This window comes from Syngnathus scovelli, chromosome 6, assembly GCF_024217435.2.
Source record: "Syngnathus scovelli strain Florida chromosome 6, RoL_Ssco_1.2, whole genome shotgun sequence".
In the NCBI taxonomy this organism is placed as follows: Eukaryota; Metazoa; Chordata; class Actinopteri; order Syngnathiformes; family Syngnathidae; genus Syngnathus; species Syngnathus scovelli.
In genome coordinates, this window is record NC_090852.1 from 6,360,122 (window position 1) to 6,383,914 (window position 23,793).

General features: G+C 42.6%; 2 protein-coding genes across 6 annotated transcripts; both read right to left on the reverse strand.

Moving 5' to 3' along the window:
- Positions 1–6,005: 6,005 nt before the first annotated feature.
- sigirr (single immunoglobulin and toll-interleukin 1 receptor (TIR) domain) lies at positions 6,006–9,416 on the reverse strand. Of its 3 annotated transcripts, none has more exons than XM_049722118.2 (10): positions 9,181–9,416; positions 8,310–8,585; positions 8,019–8,226; positions 7,823–7,950; positions 7,394–7,534; positions 7,184–7,327; positions 6,942–7,044; positions 6,709–6,859; positions 6,463–6,640; positions 6,006–6,294 (listed from the first exon to the last, which is right to left on the reverse strand). In XM_049722118.2, the coding sequence occupies exons 1-10, from the start codon at positions 9,245–9,247 to the stop codon at positions 6,122–6,124; spliced, it is 1,569 nt and encodes a 522-aa protein (XP_049578075.1). In that variant the 5' UTR covers positions 9,248–9,416; the 3' UTR covers positions 6,006–6,121. The 3 variants fall into 3 exon arrangements, with proteins under 3 accessions (XP_049578075.1, XP_049578076.1, XP_049578073.1); XM_049722119.2 differs by having other exon boundaries at positions 6,942–6,969; positions 8,310–8,635; positions 9,181–9,415; XM_049722116.2 differs by having other exon boundaries at positions 8,310–8,635; positions 9,181–9,414.
- A 466-nt stretch (positions 9,417–9,882) lies between these two features.
- On the reverse strand, positions 9,883–22,576 carry LOC125970099 (anoctamin-9). 3 transcript variants are annotated; one of them, XM_049722081.2, is made up of 24 exons: positions 22,188–22,575; positions 20,507–20,581; positions 19,627–19,749; positions 19,415–19,551; positions 19,219–19,268; positions 19,082–19,140; positions 18,196–18,275; positions 17,661–17,795; positions 17,493–17,586; positions 17,358–17,418; positions 16,443–16,525; positions 16,246–16,350; positions 16,010–16,174; positions 15,898–15,934; positions 14,845–14,956; positions 14,703–14,760; positions 14,543–14,640; positions 14,252–14,448; positions 13,420–13,572; positions 11,437–11,584; positions 11,236–11,358; positions 11,069–11,162; positions 10,858–10,970; positions 9,883–10,720 (listed from the first exon to the last, which is right to left on the reverse strand). In XM_049722081.2, the coding sequence occupies exons 1-24, from the start codon at positions 22,206–22,208 to the stop codon at positions 10,696–10,698; spliced, it is 2,346 nt and encodes a 781-aa protein (XP_049578038.1). In that variant the 5' UTR covers positions 22,209–22,575; the 3' UTR covers positions 9,883–10,695. The 3 variants fall into 3 exon arrangements, with proteins under 3 accessions (XP_049578038.1, XP_049578037.1, XP_049578036.1); XM_049722080.2 differs by having other exon boundaries at positions 19,627–19,755; XM_049722079.2 differs by having other exon boundaries at positions 19,082–19,268; positions 22,188–22,576.
- Positions 22,577–23,793: the final 1,217 nt, after the last annotated feature.

Consider the following 23,793-nt stretch of genomic DNA (forward strand, 5'->3'; position numbering starts at 1 on the left):
AATCAGTTCACTCAAAAGATTCGTTCAAACGACTCGTTCAATGAATCGTCCCCCCTCTCACACACACACACACACACACTGATCTTTTTTTTTTTTTTCTTTTTTTTTTTATAAATCAATCAAAAATTAACACACCGCCATTTTCAAGTGTACCTAATAACAGGCCACTTTATTAGGGAAATATGGTCAAAGGTCACAGGTGTCAAGCTCTAGTCCTCGGGGCCACATTCCAACATGTTTTCCAAGATTCCCTCGTTAAGTGCACTTGCGTGAAAAGTTTTAGCTCCTGCAGAATGTGAAAATGAACAAAATCTTTTCACGCAGGTGTGTTTAACGAGGGTAACTTGGAAAACATATTGGAATGCGGCCCCTCGAGGACTGGAAGTCGACACCCCTGGTTTAAGTGAAAAGTGCCACACCCGCCCTCACCCCCACTTTCTGATTGGCTGGTTGATCTGTGACGTCACACGGACACTCCTTTCGGTACGCCGCCATTTTCTGGCGTACCTAATAATAGGCCACTTCATTAGGGAAAAATCATGGCCAAAGCTGAACTGAAAGTGAAAAGTGCCACACCCGCCCTCACCCCCACCTCCTGATTGGCTGGTTGATCTGTGACGTCGCACGGACACTCCATTAGGTACACCACAATTTTCAGGTGTACCTAATAACTTTATGCATTTTTTGTACGTGTCAGGAATGTGTATCAAAGTCAAAGTCAAGGTCAAAGTCAGCTTTATTGTCAATTTCTCCACATGCCAAAGACACACAAAGAAACCGAAATTTTGTTCCCCCTATCCCACGGTGACAAGACATGGCTCACAACAGACAAACAAGTAAACAAGTATAACAAAAGCGTGCTGAATAAATAATGAATAAATAACACAACAATAAATAAATAAATAAATAAATAAGAGGAGCAGAAAAAAAAGGAGCAAGCAGCAGACATTCCCGAAAATAGCGCAACAGTGCCGCACGCTACGCAGAAGGGGGTAGCGAGTTCAGGGCCCTAACAGCCTGGAGAAAGAAGCTGTTGGCGAGTCTGGTGGTGCGGGAGCGCAGGCTCCTGTACCTCTTCCCAGAGGGCAGAAGGTCAAACAAAGAGTGAGCCGGGTGACTCACATCTCTGGCAATCGAGGTTGCCTTGCGGGCGAGATGGGAACACCTCCTTGTCCTTCAGGGAGGGGAGCACCAATAATCTTACCAGCCGTATTCACTATGCGCTGCAGGGCCTTCAAGCTCTGTTCAGTGCAGTTACCACCCCAGACAGCGATGCAACTGGTGAGGACGCTCTCAATGGTATTTGTATTTGACTACTTGCTCTTTATTTTGGGGGACACCAACACATATTACACAACGTAAAACACGTATACATATTGTCATATAAAGCAGTTAACCAAAAGTCAGATTTTTGTTTTCATGCCCAAAAAAGTAAAAACAAGCAATAAAACACCAGACAAGTTTTAACAGGTTTTAATGTTTATTAAAATAATAATAATAACAATAATGATAAAAGTACATTTCAAACCATCAATCTAATGTGAAATTGCAGTAGATATATTGGATAATAATATTTAGGCGTATTTATGCATACACGTGTGTTATGAAATAAATAAAAATAAAGATTACCCAAAGAGAAGCATAATCTCCCAGTTTTTGCATGACGGCGCATCCCTTCATGCATTAAAGTCAGCCGTTAGCTTGGCGAAAACGTGCATAAAAGGAGTGGTGTTTCAGTGAGTGGTTCTCTCTTTCCTTGGCAAATCGTAAATCTACATTCTGGCTTACATAGTTCACGCCAGGAGGGAGACGCAACACGTTCACTGACTGATCCGTTGATGCACGGGAAGAAGGCAAGTTCACCCATTGACTTGTTCGCGAACGGGAAAAGCCGGATTCGTTCCCTCACTGATCCGTTCTCCGCGATGAATTGGAAATGCAAATCACTCACTCACTGATTCGTTCACTCACAGATTCGTTCGTTGGTGAATGGGAAATGCAATTCAAGTCAAGTCAAGTCAAGTCAAGTCAAGTCAAGTCAAGTCAAGTCAAGTCAAGTCAAGTTTATTTGTATAGCCCTAAATCACAAACAGTCTCAAAGGGCTTCACATAGACAAAAATTGACAATTATTCTCAAAGTATCCCCTGATCTTAAGCTCCCAAAAGGGCAAGGAAAAACTCAAAAACCCCTACCAGGGTAAAATGAGAAACCTTGAGAAGGAACCACAGATGGAAGGATCCCCCTTTCAGGATCACCAGGTTGTTATAGATGCAGAGAGGGCACAAGTAATACATAATATGAAAATCAATGAAAAAATGGATGTCGGAGGTGCACTCGATTGTCCTGGCAGTGTCTTCAAGGAGGTTGAGCTGCAGTTTCCTCATCTTGAATTGGTCCCCGAGAATCCAGCTAGCCGCTATCAGCTTTTGCGCCACCTAACCCCCTCCCCAGCCAGGGAGGGGGGTGGGGAGAGAGAACAAAAACAAACTCCGGCCGAATCGGCCACTACAAGTTAGTTAAAGGCCATCTCATAGAAATGTGTCTTTAAACATGTCTTAAATGTTTCTACTGAGGTAGCAGTTCTAAAATCCAATGGTAGGGCATTCCAAAGCTCTGGAACCTGAATAGAGAATGCTCTAGAACAGGTATGGGCAAACTACGGCCCGCGGGCCACATCCGGCCCACGGGACCGTTTAATCCGGCCCGCCAACCCTAAATAAATTGTATTATTAAACTTTTTTTTTTCGGTCATTTTGCCTGCAATGACTGGGTTTCCCCAGTAGATGGGGAAACGCAGTCATTGCCTGCGCATTTACTACCGGAAGCCGTGTCAGAAAGCTCGGTGCACACTCACAAGTGCGTGTACGTACTCAGTAGTACGGAAATGGCGCACTCGCGCTCTATTTGTATCAGTGCCGAATTTAGAGCGTGGGCTGTGACGACAGTATTCTTGTAATTTGCGCGCCGAGCTTTCGGATACAGTTTTACGCTAAAGTCACCCACAAACCTTCCCCTGGAATCCTTCCATTAAAATGAGTCGCCCAAGGAAAAGCAAGGTGGACACTGAGTGCCGAGTGTTTAAAAAGAGTGGCCAATTTGGCTCGACGTACGCGACGTGACGTTCAGCCACATGAACATCAACCCGTCACAGATCTAGGTAAACGGACCAACACCTCGGATCTCTCCTAAGAATTGCCACAACAAATTTTACTCCAGACTATGACACACTAGCAATAAAAAGGGAGACCAACAACACTGTTCCCACTGAAAATGAAGGGGAGGCTTTCAAGTTTGTTGTAAAAAAAAAATGCATTTTGAATATGATCTGTACAAATAGCAGGGATTGAAACTAGCGACCATTCTCATTTTCAAACAATGCAGGACGCTCAAGGACATTGATGCACCACCTGTTTGTGACTAATCTTAACCTTTAAAGTTCTTAAGGCTTACTTTAAGGAAGTGTTTCCCGTTTCCTCACCTCTGTTACCAGGTGTTTGTGAGTTAAAACTCTGCTCTGATTTTCAGATACCCCTCACCGTGTTGACGTTTTGATTACTTTCACCGATTCTTCAAGATGATATATTTGGTCAGAATGTTTGCCGTTTGATGTGACCTCATAAGATAAACATCTTTCATTTATCTGAACTGCAGGCACTGAAGTGATGGAGACTGTTATTCATAATAACAGTGTCGTATTTTATGAGAATCACTGATAGCAGTTTTTTAGGGATTTTTTTTTTAATGCTGTTAATAAATGCATTTGTTTTCAAAAAACTTTTTTTGAATATCCATGCTTTACTACCTACTAAAGGTTTTAGTAGTTTTTTTACTACCTTTTATGCAATGACCTTTACAGGTCGTTTATATTACTTGACAAACACTACATCCATCTGCTCCTGGTTTGGCCACCCTGTCAAAATTTAGAACCCAATTCGGCCCGCAAGTCAAAAAGTTTGCCCACCCCTGCTCTAGAACCTGCAGACATTTGGTTGGCCCTCGGTGTAACTAAAAGACTAGCGTTTTGTGAACGAAGGTTACGAGACGGAACATAAGGAACAACTAGGTCGACGAGATATGAAGGCGCTAAGCCATGCAGTGATTTATAGGTAGAAGAACCTTGAAGTCACATCTTAAATGGACCGGGAGCCAATATAAGTTAGCTAATATTGGGGTAATGCGATCAAATTTTCTTGTCAGTGAGAGCAGCCTCGCAGCAGCATTTTGTACTAACTGTAGACTTTTGATGAGGGACTTAGGAAGACCAGAGAATAATACATTACAGTAGTCCAGGCGCGACGTGCCGAACGCATTTATAATAGTTTCTGTATCCCCGGTCGAGAGGATCGGACGAATCTTAGCAATATTACGAAGGTGAAAAAATGCAATTCTGGTTATATTCTTAATGTGTTTTTGAAAGGAGAGTGTTTGGTCAAATATTACCCTGAGATAGTTACAGTATCACTCTGAGTGATAGTACGGTTACCTATAGTTATAGTGGTTTCCTTAACTAAGTGTTGATAACGAGTAGGACCAATTATCAACATCTCAGTTTTATCTGGGTCAAGACGAAGGAAGTTGACAGACATCCATTGCTTGATCCCCGCAAGGCACGCCTCAAGATTACAACAGTCCCGCGGATCTGTCATCGATATAATTGGGTGTCATCCGCGTAGCATTGAAAACTAATATTATGTTTACGTATTATGTCCCCAAGCGGAATCAGATAAATATTAAATAGAATCGGTCCGAGTAGAAGACCCCGGGGACGACCCAGGATGCGCTGGAGAGACTATGTCTCTCAGCTGGCCTGGGAACGTCTTGGGATCCCCCGGGATGAGCTGAATGAAGTGGCTGGGGAGAGGGAAGTCTGGGAGTCCCTCCTAAAGCTGCTGCCCCCGCGACCCGACCCCGGATGAGCGGAAGAAGATGGATGGATGGATGGATGGTCCGAGTACCGATCCCTGTGGGACACCACACGTAACATTATAGAGCTTAGAGGACGTATTGCCATGGACCACTCTGTGTGTCCTGTCTGATAGGAATAGAACAGTGTTTCCCAACCAGTGTGTCGCGGCACACCGGTGTCACGTGAGAGATGTTCCGTGGGAAATTGTCCAACATTAAATACCGAGCGAATTGTAAACAGGATTACCAAACCAGAGGTCAGTTTCCACAAGGCTAATCATGCATGCGTGGCAAATCGGAGAATTTTGAGATTTCATGTTGTGGCATCGGCGCATACTCAATTTATGTGTGTTGCTGTTAGTGTTGGCTCGTGAGTGAACGATTCGTTCGAAAAAGGTTGGGAAACACTGGAATAGAACCAGCCTAGTGCAGACCCTGAAATACCAACACAACTTTTAAGACGCCCTAATAAAATATCGAAGTTACAGTGTCAAAGGCAGCACTAAAATCAAGTAGTAACAATACAGGCGACGTATTTGAATCCATAGCTATGAGACCATCAGTCACTTTAACAAGTGCTGTCGCTGTGGAATGATTACCTCTAAAACCAGACTGAAAAGAGTTATATCGATTATTAGCGACCATGTAATCAATAAGCTCGTTCGTGAAAGGGAAGTTACGTCATTTTCTTCGTTTTGTTTTACATCGAGGTAGTACCAGCTTCATTGCGCATTACCGACACTTACTGGCTGAAGTCATATGAACTGAAAAAAGAACGAATCACTTTAGGAAGTGAACTCTTGTTCACTGAAAAGATTCGTTCTTTTGAACGAATCGTTCACTCACGAGCCAACACTAGCTTGCAGTCCCGCTCGGTTAAAGGTTGTGTTTATCTCGCAAACTGAAGCTGTGCCTAGCAGCAATGGTCTGACTTTTGTACTTTGCAGTTGTTATGCTCACGGCTGTCTGTTCGTATTTTAAGTCTTAGCTGTCAAAATTCTGCCCTCTGCTGGGCACAAAGCAACATTTTCAACAGTGGGAAGCTCAGTGCCATAAATGAAAATGGTACGTACTGCTTTCGAAACACAGAGTCAATAAATGGAAAGGACCACGAGGGACATTGTGATTTCAAACAAATGCACAAAAATGACACGGGACAAATACAGCTAGACTTCCTAATTGTGTTCATCAGAGGTAAGTGTGTGTGTGCGGGGGTCAGATGTCCTCCTTCGTGACCAGGCAGTAAAAGTCTGAGCGGGCTCTGTAGTTGCGTGCTCCCAAGTCCGACACGTCTATGTCTGGGTTTCTGGGTCCTCGCTCGCTACTGGATACAACTGGGAGGACCGGGGCCTTCGAGGTCATAGCTTTGTATATGGGGAGACGCACTCCTACAAGACCAAGAAACAACACTTACATGTCATGTTCATTGACTGGCGGTATCAAATATTAAATTGTGAAAATATTAATGCGTGTGATAAGTTAGCCAAAATATTTAAAATGCTTTCATCATACTTCCTTTTTGTTTATCCTATCAAATATAATTTTATGACTCTTACCAAGGTCCCCAGCGGGGTCTGTGTCAGAGCGGCAGTCCAGATAGTCAGGGTCAAGGGTCAGCATGGGGTCTTTGTCATCCTGTAGGATGGTTTGGGGGTCCCCCGCCGCCTCGTTGCGGAAGACAACCCTGCGAGGCATGGCCAAGGCCAGCTCCTTCCAGAATGCGGAGGAGGGAGTCTGTGGACAGGAGGACAGGCATCTGACTTTTTTTACTTGTCATTATTGAGCTACTTGCGCTTTCTTACCACAGAGTTGTGCCTCCATGTGAGTATGGTGAGACAGTGTTGGTGCTCACTAAGCTGCTGCTTAATTTCAGGCCTCATGCGCTTCAGCTGACCCTCCAGTATGATGACGATGGGCTGTCGGCACAACTCCAACAAGTGCAGCAGGCCCTGTCTAAGAAAACACACACATACATGCAGGGTGCAACATATGATACATCACCTACACACGTATGGACTCATTCTGAAGTCCTGACCTGAAGTTGTTGGAGCACCAGTCCTGCTCTAGATATGCGTGAGACATCAACACAATGAGACGTCGGGAGCGACTAATGTTCATTAAAAGCTCTGCCGAAGGTTCTTTAATTGGAGTTGCATTGACGGGGAGATGTGAGACAAGGAAACGCACACACGGGTTCAATAAATGAAAATCTAAAATTTTCTTTATCTGCGTTATTTTTGGTATGATGACTTATTATATACGTTGAGTTTGACTTACCCAAGCCAGGCATGATGTCGTTCTCATTGAGATGCACCTTGTGTGCGTGTTTATTCTCCAGGTGAGGTTTGAGAATAAAATTGACAAACTTCCTGTCGTAGTCATTGTTCACGTAGGAGATGTAGGCGTCGTACAACTTGCCATCTGACCAAAACACAACGTGTGTCAAGTTGTCAATGTCCTCAGACGTGGGGCACTCTTAGCACTCACCACTCATCTCATAGTCCCCGTAAGAGTCGCGGTACCACAGTTTGATGTTCAGGTGGCACTTGGAGTAGATGACAGCAGCCACAGCCAAGAAGAGGAGGAGGACTAAGGCCCCGGTGACGGCAGCAGTGTGGCTTGGGCTGCCTAAAGATTGCAAAAAAAACAACAAAAAAAACCCCCAAACAGATTAGAAATCAATGAAATAACTAAAATGGCTGCACTACCAGGCTTTGGATTTTTCCATCATGAAAGTGAATTTCATTTGTAGTGAATTGTAGCATAGCGATAGTAGAGGTAGTCGAGCAAGTTAACAGCCTCGTTTTAAAGTGATAGATTTCATGTTATAAGATATAGCTCACATTAAAACGTGAGAAGTTTGACTTCCGCATTCATCAAAATGACTAAAATACAAAATCATGTGGAGGTTTTTACTTGATTTCTGTAGGTTGAAGTTGGAAGAAGAGTTCCTCACTGTGCAGCTGTACAGTCCAAAGTCTTCTAACTCCTGAAGCTGGACCACCAGCATGCTGCTCACCACCAGCTGATCTCTAGCTTGAAACCTAGCAAGAAAACAAACGGTCACATTCCCCTTGGTCACACACACACTGTGAAAGTTGCTTCCACTCACCATGAGGAGGTATTTTGCAAAATCAAGGCGCTGTTGCCCAGGGGACGGCCATCTTTGGTCCAGTGCAGTGAGGCGTCACATTGTTCGTCAGTCGGGTCCCAGGAGAGCAGGGCGGTGCAATTCAGATCCACGGCGGATCCCACCTGCCCCCAGAGGCTGCTCTGAACCTCATTAGAAGGAAACGTTGGAGCCTTGGAGCATTCTAAAGCTGCACAAACAAGAGCAATAACCAACTCTATACGGGTAATTGTAATCGTTCAGACTTACATGCGAGGCGAATGTGGAGCTCACCTTTAACGACTAGGCGCACCGTGAAAGAAGATGTGCTGTTTCCAGGCTGCAAACAGGTGTAGTTCCCTCCACTTTTGAAAGAGATGTTTGAAAACTCCAGGTAGTAATTTCCCTGCTGGGCACTGAGCTGCTGACAGTCCTTCAGCCAAGCCACCTGGGGCCGAGAGTCTCCCTGGGCATGAGGAAATGGCTCCAAGGAGCAGTTGAGCCGGTATGGGGGGTCCTGTTGTCCCGCATTGAGTATGCGTTCTTCAAAACGGTCCTCATCAACACAAGCTTCATGTTGATTTGCAAACACAGGAGAGTTACACGCTGAATTTTCTTTGCTAAGAGGCAAACACAGCGATGCTGGAGATCAGGGTTAGAGTAGCAGTTTCAATTACTGTTTGTATTTGTTTTTTAAAAATTAGATGGGAAGATGACACTGACAACTTATCGCATAATAAGAATACAGCACCACCAACCTTGAGGTGTCACTGATTGCGGACCAGTTGGACGGGCTATCTTGCGCATGCGCACATTCATTGTGTGACGTGACCAAACCTACTAAATAACCGGCACGACTGGCCGTGGCTGATTGGTCATAGATTGTTTTGTTTTGGCCTCTTTGTGCTTTCTGTTAGACAATTCACACACAAAATACCACTCATCCGAGTCCAAAGTCTAAATCTGGTCCTCTGTTACCAGGCAACAGCACGTGACTGCGAGACAGCTAGCTTGACACCATATAGATAGCCAATTGAACAGCCCTAATTACATTACTTTTAATTACGAACGCAGACATAAATAACACGGTGTATGGCAATTTGAGCCTAAACCTCTCCCCACTCCAACTTAAGTAAACAAAATGTGTTATTTAGGGCATCCTTACCAAGCGAGAGGACAGAGTTGGTCCACAAAAACGAGGTCACCAAAATACATACGAGAAAAAAGACCATGTCGTCCGTTGTCCTTTCCCGCTTAGAAAAAAATGGAGAAACTTTTAAATTCCAGCTGTTTGTTTGCTACGAAATGGTAACTTCACCGAAAGCGTACAGAAGTACAGATCGAGTCAACAGCGCAGCCGTCCGACACCTGCACCTGGAGAGACCTCTTCCTATTGGCTGTGCCTTGTCACGTGGTCTTAAACCACGCATATCACCTGCTTTCCATAATAGGAAATTGTAGTTGAAATCTGGTCTGAGCTCAACCTACACATTTTATACATGAAGTCAATTGAAAAAGTACGCATGCACAGTAAAACAGTAGTAGTTGTAGTGGTTGACCCAATAATGACTAAAAATAACTATTAAATGAGCTGTTTAGAAAAATGCGAGCCTGATCAGCTTCAATACACAGCACTGCGTAAATAAAAGTGAAACTAAATATACAGTAAACCGCTAACATTCACAATAAACATACATTTATGACAGCATCAATCAAATAAATTATTCATTCCTACCTTTAACTTCAATGACGATATTACAAAAAGTATTGTTAAAGCTCTGACAAATATTATCCCTCTCAATGATTAATTTAATCATTGATTTTTCACACTCCAAGTTATGCAAGAAATGTGCCAACAAATCACACGTTATTTTAACCAATAACTATTTATTCATTGTTGAGAAAACAGCCTTTTAATTCTTGGAGTGTTGAAGAGAAATACACTGTTTGCTGATTACTTAAGTGCTCACCATAACCACAGGAAGATCTTTATTTTGGTCAGGGTCAAAAAGAGACTGTATCCAAATAACACTGACAAACAATTGTAAACATTGTGTACAATTATATAAAAACCTCAGGCAGAAGTAGATTTACATGCATTTGTTGTCAAAAATGTAATTAGGTATACTTTTTTTTAACAATTGCCACACAAGACAACCATATATTTTGGTGAGGAGGTGATATTTTTGTTTTATATTTACTATAAAAATTACGATGCAAAACATTTCTAAGCCCTCTCTTAGTCTCTCGGCAATAATGGTGATCACCACAACGCTTTTCACGACATAAGGCAACATTGTAATACAATCAGAACAAACTGGGGGACCAGTAGTATAAATTGTCATCAGGCGAGGACCACAAATAAAAGTCACCATTAAAAAAAACATTGAGTGCATTCTGACAATAGAATACCAATAATCTCATTGAAGACGACAGCACAACGAGTGACTTGTACACTTGTTTGGTCCACGAATATGCCTGTTGGGAATCCACACAGCCATTATACAGACAGACAGACAGACAGACAGACAGACAAACAGACAGACAGTCGGAGCCCTCTATCTGAACACTTGAAGATGATCCATGGCTTGGAAGTTGACCCAACTCAATTCTGATTTTTGGGACACTTTGAATGCACAAGGCAACTGTGGGTTCACATTCCATTTGCTCCAGCAAAATGTCAGTGCTGGCTTTCTTCAAATGACCTGTGGAGAATTAAATTGGTCTTTACATTTAGAAACTCTCTCAGGATTGTAAATCATAGTAAGGATTGACAGATTTAGACATTTTTATGTTGAACATTGAAAAAAAAAAAAATAAGAATCAGAACTCAGTATCTCACCTGAGCTCTTCTTTTAGTCTTTCGAATTTATCATATAGACTGTCGTTCTTGACCTGCATGGGCGCTTCCGGTACAAACCAGGCTGCGATAAATTTGCATATGACCACAATGTGCTGCAAATAGAAATGACATCAGTTTCTCAAGGAATGACAAATACAATATATTGTCGTTGTAATTAGGTTAGTGATAAACGCATTTGCTGGACGCTTACCTCAAACAGAATAACAAATGCGAAGCGCACGGCTAAAATAAGCCAGAACTGCGGTGTAAGGTTATAGTCCTCGTTGTTTCTGTAGTCTTTATAGCTGTGAAAAATAAAGTGGACTGAATCTGATTCTGAAAATGTCTTCCTTGCGGGAGTGACAACTGTTAACCAACCTGCAGGAAGTGACATTCGCTCCATTGGGAGTCACCATCTGAAGAGGCGAAAACTCCTTGCGAATTTCTGGGTTATACGTGGAGACAGTGGATAGAGTATTGTTTATGTAGCCGACCATGCAACTTAGGGAGAAAGAAAAGAAAGACAAATATATTGAGCGGGGCATAGCAGAATGTTGGGATTTGTTTTTGGATGCTCACTCGATATCGGTTGTAGTGCCGTTGGCGCAAGGTCCGTAGATAAAACGGTACACCAGTCGAGGGATGAAGTCCGAGGACACGCCGATGACCAGCCCGTTTGCGATGACGGCTAAGACCCCGATCGCTTCCAACAAATCGATCCACACACCTGACCAAAAGCAAATATTTCAACAAATCCATCATAACTTATCCAAACAGCATTTAAAGTTCGACTCCACGGGAGTATTTTGAGTCACACATTTGCAGTTTTTGTATTGACCCCTACTCAGAGGTTCATTGCGCAAAACTGCCCTCAAAAGTTTGACATCAAATCCCACCTAAAAATAAGAACAAAACTGGAAGTGGAACTTATTGCAGAAACAAAAATCCAAAACCTACATTTGTTTCACTTCTGATTACCGTATTTGCCGGTGTATTGGTCGACCTTTTTCGATCCAAAATCGACCGAAAAAAATCGACCTCGACTTATACACCGAGTCATAAAATTTAACTTCGTATTCATCGCTTCAATTGTGATGGTAACCAAGGCCGTTTCTCATGCATCTCATTGTGCGTTGCACTTAGAAAATTTGAACCGTGCGGCGTGCGCGAGTGTGCGGCCCGCTGGAAGTCCAATGAGGCGCCGCGATCTCCTGCGCGGTGCTTATAAAGTGCCGATCCGCTCGGCTTGGAGCTATTTCCGACCTCCCGTTGGTGCCGGGCGGCGTGCGCGAGCTCGCCGGCCGCGATCTCCTGCGCGGTGCTTATAAAGTGCCGATCCGCTCGGCTTGGAGCTATTTCCGACCTCCCGTTGGTGCTGGGCGGCGTGCGCGAGCTCGCCGGCCGCGATCTCCTGCGCGGTGCTTATAAAGTGCCGATCCGCTCGGCTTGGAGCTATTTCCGACCTCCCGTTGGTGCCGGGCGGCGTGCGCGAGCTCGCCGGCCGCGATCTCCTGCGCGGTGCTTATAAAGTGCCGATCCGCTCGGCTTGGAGCTATTTCCGACCTCCCGTTGGTGCCGGGCGGCGTGCGCGAGCTCGCCGGCCGCGATCTCCTGCGCGGTGCTTATAAAGTGCCGATCCGCTCGGCTTGGAGCTATTTCCGACCTCCCGTTGGTGCCGGGCGGCGTGCGCGAGCTCGCCGGCCGCGATCTCCTGCGCGGTGCTTAGAAAGCGCCGATCCGCTCGGCTTGGAGCTATTTCCGACCTCCCGTTGGTGCCGGGCGGCGTGCGCGAGCTCGCCGGCCGCGATCTCCTGCGCGGTGCTTAGAAAGTGCCGATCCGCTCGGCTTGGAGCTATTTCCGACCTCCCGTTGGTGCCGGGCGGCGTGCGCGAGCTCGCCGGCCGCGATCTCCTCCGCGGTGCTTATAAAGTGCCGATCCGCTCGGCTTGGAGCTATTTCCGACCTCCCGTTGGTGCCGGGCGGCGTGCGCGAGCTCGCCGGCCGCGATCTCCTGCGCGGTGCTTATAAAGTGCCGATCCGCTCGGCTTGGAGCTATTTCCGACCTCCCGTTGGTGCCGGGCGGCGTGCGCGAGCTCGCCGGCCGCGATCTCCTCCGCGGTGCTTATAAAGTGCCGATCCGCTCGGCTTGGAGCTATTTCCGGCCTCCCGTTGGTGCCGGGCGGCGTGCGCGAGCTCGCCGGCCGCGATCTCCTCCGCGGTGCTTATAAACAGCCGCATGCGCACGGCCTCCCGGAATTTGAACACATTTCGTCAATAAATTTCGCATATTGAATTTTGAAGTTTAATATAATGCAACAATTGAGCTCGACTTATACAAAGGATATATCATAAAATCGTAAATTTCCGTCGATTTTTAGGGGGTCGACTTATACACCGAGTCGACCTGTACACCGGCAAATACGGTATAAAACAATGGAAAAAGGCAGAGTCATGTTGTTTCCTGGTAAAAGGAGAAAGTCTATTCTTACACAATCTCTAATGAATGCTCTAAAATGACACCTAATGTAAAAAGATGAGCTGTTGCTTCTCCATCCTACTCACCAATATCATTGGTCTTCTTAGGAATCAATCTGCGCTCCAGGGTGACCATCTTAATGGCATCCAGGCGAATCTCAATGATGTTATTGATGAGGGCCAGAAGTGGAGCGAGAGGAAACGCTGCCACAAATATGGTGGTGAAGCTGAACTGGATCACTGCATGGAGGGAAAACAAACATACATTAAGCAAAGCAGCCATTTAACTACCGTAATTTCCGGACTATAAGCCGCGACTTTTTTCCAAAATTTTGAACCCTGCGGCTTATAGTCAGGTGCGGCTTATATAAGATTTTTTTTCGTGATTTTTGTGATGACTAGATCACTTTTATACACTCGTAAAAAGGCTGTGGACCACTGTTGTGTAGTATCTTGAAGAAAAAAACAACAACAAAAATACTATTTTGAAACACTACTATGGCTGCTGCTTATTCTGGCTGTGTTGCTTGTGACTATTATGAGCTTTAGTAGGAATGCACGCTAGGTGACCTGCGTCAAAGGGCTCTAAACCCTTTCTCTTACTCTGCCATGTGACTCAGAGATTACACAAAGCAGTGCACACTTCCGTGTTGCTGCAGTACTACTGCTGCGTCACAGGCAATGTTTAGAAAGATATTGTTAAAGTATGTTATTAAAACTTTTAAAAGGCTTTCTGTGTACTGTCTTTCTTTGTAGAAAACTCGTGTGCACGTGCGGCTTATAGTCCGGTGCGGCTTATGTTAGAAAAAAACTAAAATATCCCCGAATTTTAGCTGGTGCGGCTTATAGTCCGGTGCGGCTTATAGTCCGGAAATTACGGTATATCTATTTATTTATTTAAATTTGCGATGAGATGTACCCATTTCTAGAAACTCCTTGAAGAGGCTGAAGGAGTCCACATCATTGAGTCGGTAGTTGTTGAGCCAGTCTCGCATCTTGCAGTTATCACACAGCTCGGCTCCGAGTTTCACCTGAGCTTCGTCTTTTCGGTAGCAGTTGGCGCATTTCCTCTGAAGCTTGTGAGTTCTTCTCCGCTTCAGCCACTTGCCAAACCACCTGATGCCAGCACGAGGAAAGGCAGACTATTTTGGACACATTGTAGGGAGAGCGCGTTTTGTATAATATGTATATGCGATTGCTTCATACGTACGGGCCGGTGAACTCAAAGACATTGCTAATGGTTTGCTTGAGGACCATTATGATGGCCATTTGGATGAAGAGATCTGTGAGACACCCGCTGGGATGACACTGGATGGATAGATTGAAAACGGTAAGGTGAAAAGGAAAAATTTGAACTGTAATACACTTACCTCTTCTAATCTCCATTTACTTGCGATACGGACATAATGACCGGGATGACCATTTATCCTGGTTATTTAAGATGAGACATCATCAGTCATTAGAATTGTGTATTTTAATACAATCAATTATGTTCATTGTGGAGTTTCTTACCTGCCGAGAAAAAAGGCAACGTAGAAGAGCGACGAGAAATAGGTGAAGAACTGGAAGGTGAACATCTTGACGGTGAAACTCCTCTCCGTGGTAGCAAACGATCTGGTTTTCTCTGTCAGAGACATCATTCTTATCAGCAATAAGGTTAATTTAGAATTGTTGGGGGGGGGGGCACAGACCCCCTACCCAGCTACGACAGTGACTGTCATCTATAGTCCGTTTCCACGCCGAATACATTTAGGCGTCTTTTTAAATAAACTTGCAATTCGTCAAGCAGCCTCTCATTGTCATCATTGAGCTTTGTTTTGGGAGGTCACCTGCTGTTTCATGTGACTCTATGTGGTGGCCCAGTTACAAAGTTCATTCAAAGTTAGTCACCTAATTGTTTGTTTGTGACCACACCTTGATACCATCGCGACACTTTGCTTTCTCCAAGAACTCAGACGCTAACGTCACATAGAAAAAAAAGTGTTGCCTTTCCAAGCTACTAGTTTAATTCAAAAAGTGAACAGTGAATGTTTGAATCTGGGCCAGAGGGCTCCTGGACTATTGGATACACATTCTGGTGCCAGGCTGCTCTGCTGCAAATTATCAGCGTGCAGCTTCTTGTTTGACTGACAGCCTCGCTACGTGGGCAGATACCAGACAACTCAAAAAGTGTTTTTCTGACTTGAGCAGTTTCCAAATTTCAGATCAGAAGGATCACTTTGCGGTTATATCCAGCTAATTTTCATCTATTGTTTGCAAATTGCTTATTGTATGCGATCATGTGAATGAAGATTTGCATTGTTTTGCATTTTGCGTGTGTGATTGTGTCTTTTGGATGCACTCTGGAGGAATGTGTGTAATCCAGATTTGGCTCGCCTTCAGCTCTTCAAACCAGTTTGAATGTCAATCAAATAGAAGCAACTTTTCAAATCTGGAAAATAATTAGGTGTAGAATAATAATAATACATACTTTGGTGTTTTATTGATATTTGTCACAGCAGCACCATTCATTTGGGATTTAGACTATATAAACAAATAGAATTGCATTTTGAAAAAAATATTTACCTAATTCACAGAGTTTCATAGCCACACTCCTGTTGACCTGCAACACAAAGACGTGATCAACCTTACAAAAGACGCTACTCAAAGAAGACAAGGACGTAAGGCCTTTTTGTACCCGAGTCATGACAGTGATAATCAGGTAATGAAGAACGGCTCCAAGCATCATGGCTATGCTGTTGGAGTGCGTGGTCATGAACTCCCATGACCCCTCGGCCAATTGCACCGCTGCGATCACCCTGAACACCACTAGCGCATGCGTCAGGCCGATGATAACCAATATCTGTGAAAACACATTATTTAGTACCGTTCAATGGGACATTTGGATTTTTCCAGCGAAGAAAAAGTAGCTACCATAATAATAACACAAATTAAAACCAGCGTGCTGCGCAGATAGGAGTGCTTGAATTTCTTGGGAGCAGTGTTAGCATTGTTGACAATGTGCAAGATGAGTTCCTCCTAAGTAAAAAAAAAACACAAACAAAGAAACAGCACGGAGAGTAAGCCTAGAGCTAAAGATGCCGTTCCTTTGAAAAGATGATCGATCGTACCTCCTCCTCACACCAATCGGACACCTTCCATTCACACACAAAGGAAGTCCGATGTCGTTTCCAGAACTCTAAAAATAGCGTGGCTGTAAAAAGAAAAGCAAATGTGCAAAATGAATTAACAAGCCTTGAATGAACCTAGTAGCATACTTCTGCCCGTTAAAATAATAATATTATAATTTGTTAAAATTAGATTCCAGTGGGTTACAACCATGTTAAGGAAAATATTTGTCATCACTTCAAACAGGATAGTCCAAAGTGCAAAGAAGATAAGTTATGTTCATCTGCGCCTCCACTTTTATACCCCCACTTGATTCTTTATCTTTTTATCTCTTTTATGTACAGTCATGTCGGGCCTTTGTCACTTTGTAAGACTGTACTTCCTCCCAATGGTGTACTCTTCACAAGGTTGTTCAAATAATGTTAAACCAACATCATTGGCTGAATCAATATTGTACTGCTTAACTACACAGGATGCATCTGGAAAAATAGTAAACAAAAACACTAAAAAAAAAAAAAAAAAGGATTCTCTGCTGGATTCGATACTCTTCTAATATTTGTTCCATGAAATTGTCTTCATTTGATTCCAAGAATTTCATTTCGAAGTATTTCTCTCACTGATGTTACATTATTTTTCTGTCCATTCAGACTTCAACCTTGATGTGTTGCCATGACAATCTAAACTGACCAGAGTCTTCACAATCAGACGGCTTGTGTAACTTGACCTATATTAGCTACGAGACTGTTTTTTTTCCCCCAATTAGATCTCAAATTTGTCTCACGGTGGCTCCCTTGGTGGCCCAGAACAATGATAGCATCTTTTCATCCTATGATTGCCTTTGTGTATCGTCTGTCTACATGTGTTGCTGCACCATTGCATTCAAATATCTTCTTTATAACGTTGGCTAGTTTACTTACCCCAAACAGCCATGACCATGGCAAATAACACCGTGCCTTCGTTGTCAAACAGGAGACTCACCTGTGAACATGAGAAACCAAAAGTAAGGAAAAAAAAAAAAAAAAACACATTGGGAAACTGATGCAGCAACCAACCTTGGCATAAGTGCACGTGTCAGACAACAGCCACACTTTGCATCTCCTGTCACAAAGAGGGCACATGACTACATCGATGTCGCAGACCTCCTTTCTGCAAGACAACAAACATTTGGGTTGGTCGTAATGGCTCGTTAAAGCTGCTGACATCTAAGGATCAAATCTCACATGAGGGGCGACGTATTGAAAAAGGCGACGCCATAGAGGAAGACGACAACCCCGATGAGAGCAGGAACGACAAGCATGTACGTGTACCAGCCAAGCCACAAGTAGTACAAGGCCACCTTCTCTCCAAAATAGTTCCTGTAAACACAACACGGTATCTTTAAGCTCACAAATGAACTTCCTCGCGTTAAATCCAGGCCTGTTTAAATGAACACCAAGCTGATATGCACACATGAATTCTAATGTAAAAATGGCAGCAAGTGGGAAGATTCAAATAAAGTGATACTGTAGTAAATCAAGAGATGCCATTTTGTGAACTTTTACATGCTATTTTTAACAAAGTGAACACACAGAGCACAACTCCAACCCTCCCAGACATTTAGTAATTTGTTTTTAATAATGACTTCAAACAAGGTGTGTGAGTCACGTCACGTGTGAAGGATGACAATCTCACTATATCATATAAACAATATGGCCGCAAAGGCTTGATGTGGTGACAAGAAAACAGAAACGTTTGAAGAGGTGTTGCAATGCCAACCTGACAGCACTGATGGGTTGCCCTTGGAAACAAGCGGTCCATCGAGCCCAGCTCTTCGTCAGCTCTTGCTGTTTCTTTTTCTGCGGAGGTAAAGCGAATCAGAGTCATCAAGGGAACGAGGCCACACAGTGAGGATGGATGGCATCATCTCAAAACACTGCATAAGACTGTTCATAACGTGGCAATAACGCTAAGGACATCTTGGATGACAAAGACGGAGGACCCCCCAAATCACAGTAATAATATTAATAATAATAATCACAACAACAATAATAATAAAGATAATAATAATAATAATTCAGCAATGCAACTATATCACGTGTCATTTTGCTTCCGCTTTCCCACCAATGAATCTCGTGAAAGGAAAAACCTGCTGACATGAAGAGGCGCAGGCTTGAAGAAATCAAACCCTCTCACTTGAATGCTTGGATGAGTCACCGGCATGAGACGTCACTTAATGACTCACATGCAGTCGGTGAACTTCAATAGCACCGGTTTTATTGTTTGCAAAGACCTTTGCCGAGTTGTGTTACACATTTCTCGAGAAGAATGTAAAACACTTTGGTGACCTGTGATGTGCTGATATTTAACAGTTGCTAACAGTGTTACGAGCTCTCCTGTTCTGTTGTGTTTAATTGGACCGTTTATGTGACCAGTTGCTCTTTTCACACACTTTCCTTCTTTCTTTTAAGTCAACAGCAAGTGGCAAAATGGCCGCCCCCCTGAGATGGATAAAAACGGGTGAATTTTGCTGCATAACTCATATTCCACAAACGCAATATTAATCAGAATGCCGTGTTTAAACTAGCGGGGACACATGCAAGATATTATTTTAAAGAAACATGTCCGACCAGTTAAATCAATGACAGCATAATGAACTCGTTACCTCATGCAGGCAAAACCTTGCCTCGAAAACCTTCGTCTTCATCAGAACTCGCAGACCCTCTGGCAGGATCAATAGAGCAGTCAAATGAGCTTTCTCCATTTTCAAAGAGGATTGGCAGTATGTTAAAAGCATCTTACCTCCTGAACTGATAGGTGTGTGGTTCAAGATAAAGTGGACAACCCTTATCCTGAATGAAAGAGAAACGGCCATTGTTTACAAAAACATTGAATAGGAATTCAATGCACAATGTTGTGTTGTGATTTTAAATGAGGTGACCATGAAGAATGTCTTCTTGCTTTTCTCAATTTATTTCTTCAATTATTTCCGTTTTACCTGGTGCTGAGAGGCAGATTGTTCTGGTCTGAGCTCCAGTTACAGGTGTCAGATACTTTGAGCAGATATCTGTACTTCTCAAAAATCTCAATAGGAGCTTGTACGCCAAAGAAAACCAAGTCATCGTTTAGAATTTTCTGTTGAACGAAAAGATGAATTATGTCACTTAAGTGTTACACGCGGAAAGAATTGTTTAATATCTTCTCACTCACTGTGACTTTAAATTTCTTCTTTTTCAGCTGCTCAATGAATTCATTTTGCTTCTTGATGGACTCTCGATCCAGGTACTCTCTTGATTTGGCAACCAGGACGTAGTCGTATGAGAGTGGGCTGTACTGTAGCTCAAAAACAGTGGAACAATAATTTGACCATTGACATCCAACAGAAACACATAATATGACAACAATCGGCAAGTTGTTCTTTCTGCTGATGTGAGTAGGGCTGTCATTGATGAATATTTTTAGAATGGATTGTTCTAGCGATGATTCAACTCATAAATCGAATAATTTAGATACAATTAATTTTGTTAGTCTATTAAAAAATATTTTTCCACAATTTATGTTTATAAACCAATCATTTTTGTTTATTTGGTATTAGTGATTAAAAAATAACTAAACAGTTAAGCAATAGCACTCAAGATGTTTGCAGATGTCTTATTTTGATTAAAAATGGCTCTATTTTCCATTATCAAAATATGAGGCGAGTAATTTGATATTAATTTAATAATTTAATTTAATTCAATCTTTTGTAGATTAATCAATTAATTTTGACATCAATAGAAGTGAGCTCCAGTACAAAAACTGTATCCAAAAAGAGCAAATGGGTTTTGATTGAGATTGTCAATCAATTATTTAGCAATTAGAGTTGGCAGTGGTACATAACTGCTGATTGTTTATCACATAGCCAAATACTGTAATCAAACCATTATCATTTTTGGAAAGGCAGAAAGTTTTTGAAGTGAATCCAACCGTCGCTGTATAATGGTCAAATTAAATTCTCGATGCCTCTTATTAAGTAAATTGAAACAGATTGGCAAAAGATGTTTTAATGGTATCTAGCACTGTTTTGTTAATAACACTTTTTATAACTTACCAAATGAGGAAGTGACATCTGCTCATTGCCATTCTCTTGTACAATTCCCATTAACTCCAGTAGCTCTATGCTGGACTATTGAACACACACAACAACAACAACAAGCAATGCATTATTTTGTCGCTGAACGATTCCTTTGCAACATGGCAATGACTGAAACATCTCAGTTAAAGGAATAACACTCGGGTTGCTGATAGAAATCAGATAGAAGGATCAGTATCGACGTAGAAAAGAATCCAGTTAAACGCTCATGTGGGTGTGTGAGCGCGTGTGTTTGTGGGGGAAAGAGAAGGCCTGCTGTTTATCACCCCTCCGCGGTTATTCTTACTCACCGCTGTCAGCGGACGAGGTTAATCTAATGTGACCGGGGAGCATGTGGTGGCATGTGCGTTCTCAATGTCACGCTGTTTTATTCACAGATACATTTGGCACAAAACTGCGTGTGGCAGGCTGTGATTGTGTATCAACATGATGACAACATAATGACACTACATTGGCTACACCTACGCAAACCCCACAGCGATCACATACAACGTATTGAACGTGACCATTTGAATCGGTGGGCTTGTGGATAGTAGGGTTGAGCAATTTATCAAATTCATAAACTGGCCTTCACATTAGGCTAACCTAGAAAACACCCAAAAATATCTATAATTGTTTTTGTAATACAGATTCATTTATTGGTTGTGTTTGTTAAAAATACATAATGTTTAGTGATTTACAAAATAAACAATTGAGCAATGTCACACGAGTAGGACTGATTGTTTTTGATAATCGATTAGATGCCAACTAATTGATTAACATGACACCTTTAGTATATACTCCCACTACATTGTTTCAATTCTTAGATTTCTAAAAAAAAAAAAAAAAAAAAAAAAAAAGGCAGATTGAGCTATATGTGTTCTAGGTCAAATTAATGGTGAAAAAATCTTGGGTGTCACATTTTATATTTCAAAATCCTGAAATTTGAATAGTGGTTTTATATCCAAAGAATGTGCATGCGAGTTAACTGCACAATATTGTCCCTTTTTTTTTTCCCCTTCAAAACCGCTATTTTATTACATTTCATAGTTGCAGTGTGAATAGCAACAAACGCTTTCACTGTTTTGATCTTCAGGGAAGTCTTCAAATCATTGACACAGTACATGCATCATAAAAGCTGTTAAACAGGAATTAGGTGTCAGTATTGACAAATGAAACTGACCTGGAATGTTAACAATTGTTAACCTAGGATTTCCAGGTCACATTAATGCTCCGTTTTAATCGACATCATCACGGAGGTATTCATTTAATGTTTATACTTCTAGTTGGAGTGGTGGAGAAATGCAAAGTAGAACCATGCCGAGAAGAAGAACTCTATATGGATAAATGTGGTAAACAAAAATGTTGACAAAAGCCTTTTGGTGTGAAACAATGCAGTTATACACCCACAACAATCTATTCACGGTGTCAATCAAAAGTGAATCTTTCAAAGGGAGGACAGTTGAATGCTTTTCTCGAGTTGGAGCTACATCTGATGATGATGTGAGGCCATTCCAGTTGGTACTTTGACCACTGGCCATATTGTGAGATGGTGTTATGTTAACAACATGCATGCATGTGTTTGCCGAATGTGGTGACATACATTTAGTAACGTAACGTATTTTTTTAAATTATAAAATGCCCAAGAATGATTTCTTACCTGCCTCTTGTGTCCTGACATGATCGGCAGCGCGCAGACGGATTAAAAACAAAAACAAAAAAAAAAACCAAGGAAAATAGAAGTGACTCTCCTCGGCGGTGATTCCACGTCCTTCCGTAGCCCGCTCTGAGCTCTTGCGATCAGCCAGGTAACTTCCGTAGTCCTCCTACGCAAAAAAAAACGTGTCGTTGTTGTTGCAAAGAATGTAGGAGCGACTCCACCTGTTGACGCCGTCACGACCAGCTTCTTCCTTTCTTTCGCTTCGCTGAGAGAAGCGAGCGATGTAAACACATGAGCCACGAACGTGGGGTGTTAGCTTCATGCAGACCAAGCTTTCTTTCTGGTGGAGGTAGGTCCTCCTCAGGTGCGATGGAATGAATTTGTTGCCGCCTCCTCAAGTGATGCATAGTGGCTTGTGCTGACCGCTAGGTGGCAGCAAATGCAATTATTTAAATCAGGGATGGGCACGCTTGAATACGAAAGGGTTATTTGGACATTTTAAACGAACTAATTACTCGTGTCTGTCTGTCTTATAGATTTATACTTCGTGTAGTGAGAGAGACACACACAAGGGCAGCGAGCCATGACTCTTACGGGAAGCTTGCTACAATTTTAATTTCCTTTCAAAATTAACCATTAAAATAAAAAGTGGTCATAAAAATGATAACCAAATGCCTGGACAATTATGTAATTATACTGCATGGGATGATAGTGAATCTTTTGAACCTGCATTGAAAAAGGAAAATGTATTATCAAAAGTGAAATAATTAGAGCATTTACGTCATACATCTGTTTAGGAAGTGTGTCGATATATGGACCCCCTTTAACACTGATGATCAATTGTGCCCCCCCTCTAACATTTAAATTGCCCATCGGTGACCTAAGCTTGATGTTTTATTTTAAATGTCAATAAATCTGTTCCTGTTTACACAAAACACATGTGGTTTGTTTTGCATTTTGTTTCCTACCCTTAGATGAACCGAAGCTATGTATCAAACTGTGACTTTTGTCCAATCGTTTGCTTCCCTTCTTGCTTATGCCTTTACCATTATAACTGTCGTCCACCCTCCCTGAGTTTAGCTAAATGTATCTTCCAATTAAAATAAATGTGACACCCCAGCGCTAAAGCCTTCAAGTTTCATGGATTACCCTGGAAACTTCCAGCTCCAGCAGTTTTTCTGTTGATTTGAGGTCACTCCATGACCTTGATAAGCTTCTTCCTGAGCTGCTCCTTTATTGTCTGGCAGTATGGTTTGGGTCATTGTGCCCTTTGCTATAAAGCAGCCCTAAAACATGTTTCCTCATCCAAAACTAACTGTGGGAATGGTGTTCCAAACACGACAAGACGAGTTGATGCCAAAACACTTTGGGCTCATCTAACCACAGCACTTTCTCCAGAGCTGTATCATTTAAATGTTCACTGGTGAACATAAGGCGGGCCTCCACATGTGCCTGCAAGATTGCATGGGGATCAAATTTGGGAGTATTTAGACACATGACATAATTTTCCACAGCGGCCATCTCAGTACTGGTCACAGAGGGGATATCATACTTTTTATCAGTAGTTTTCATTTAACTTGACACACAAGTGAAACATTTGGACAAA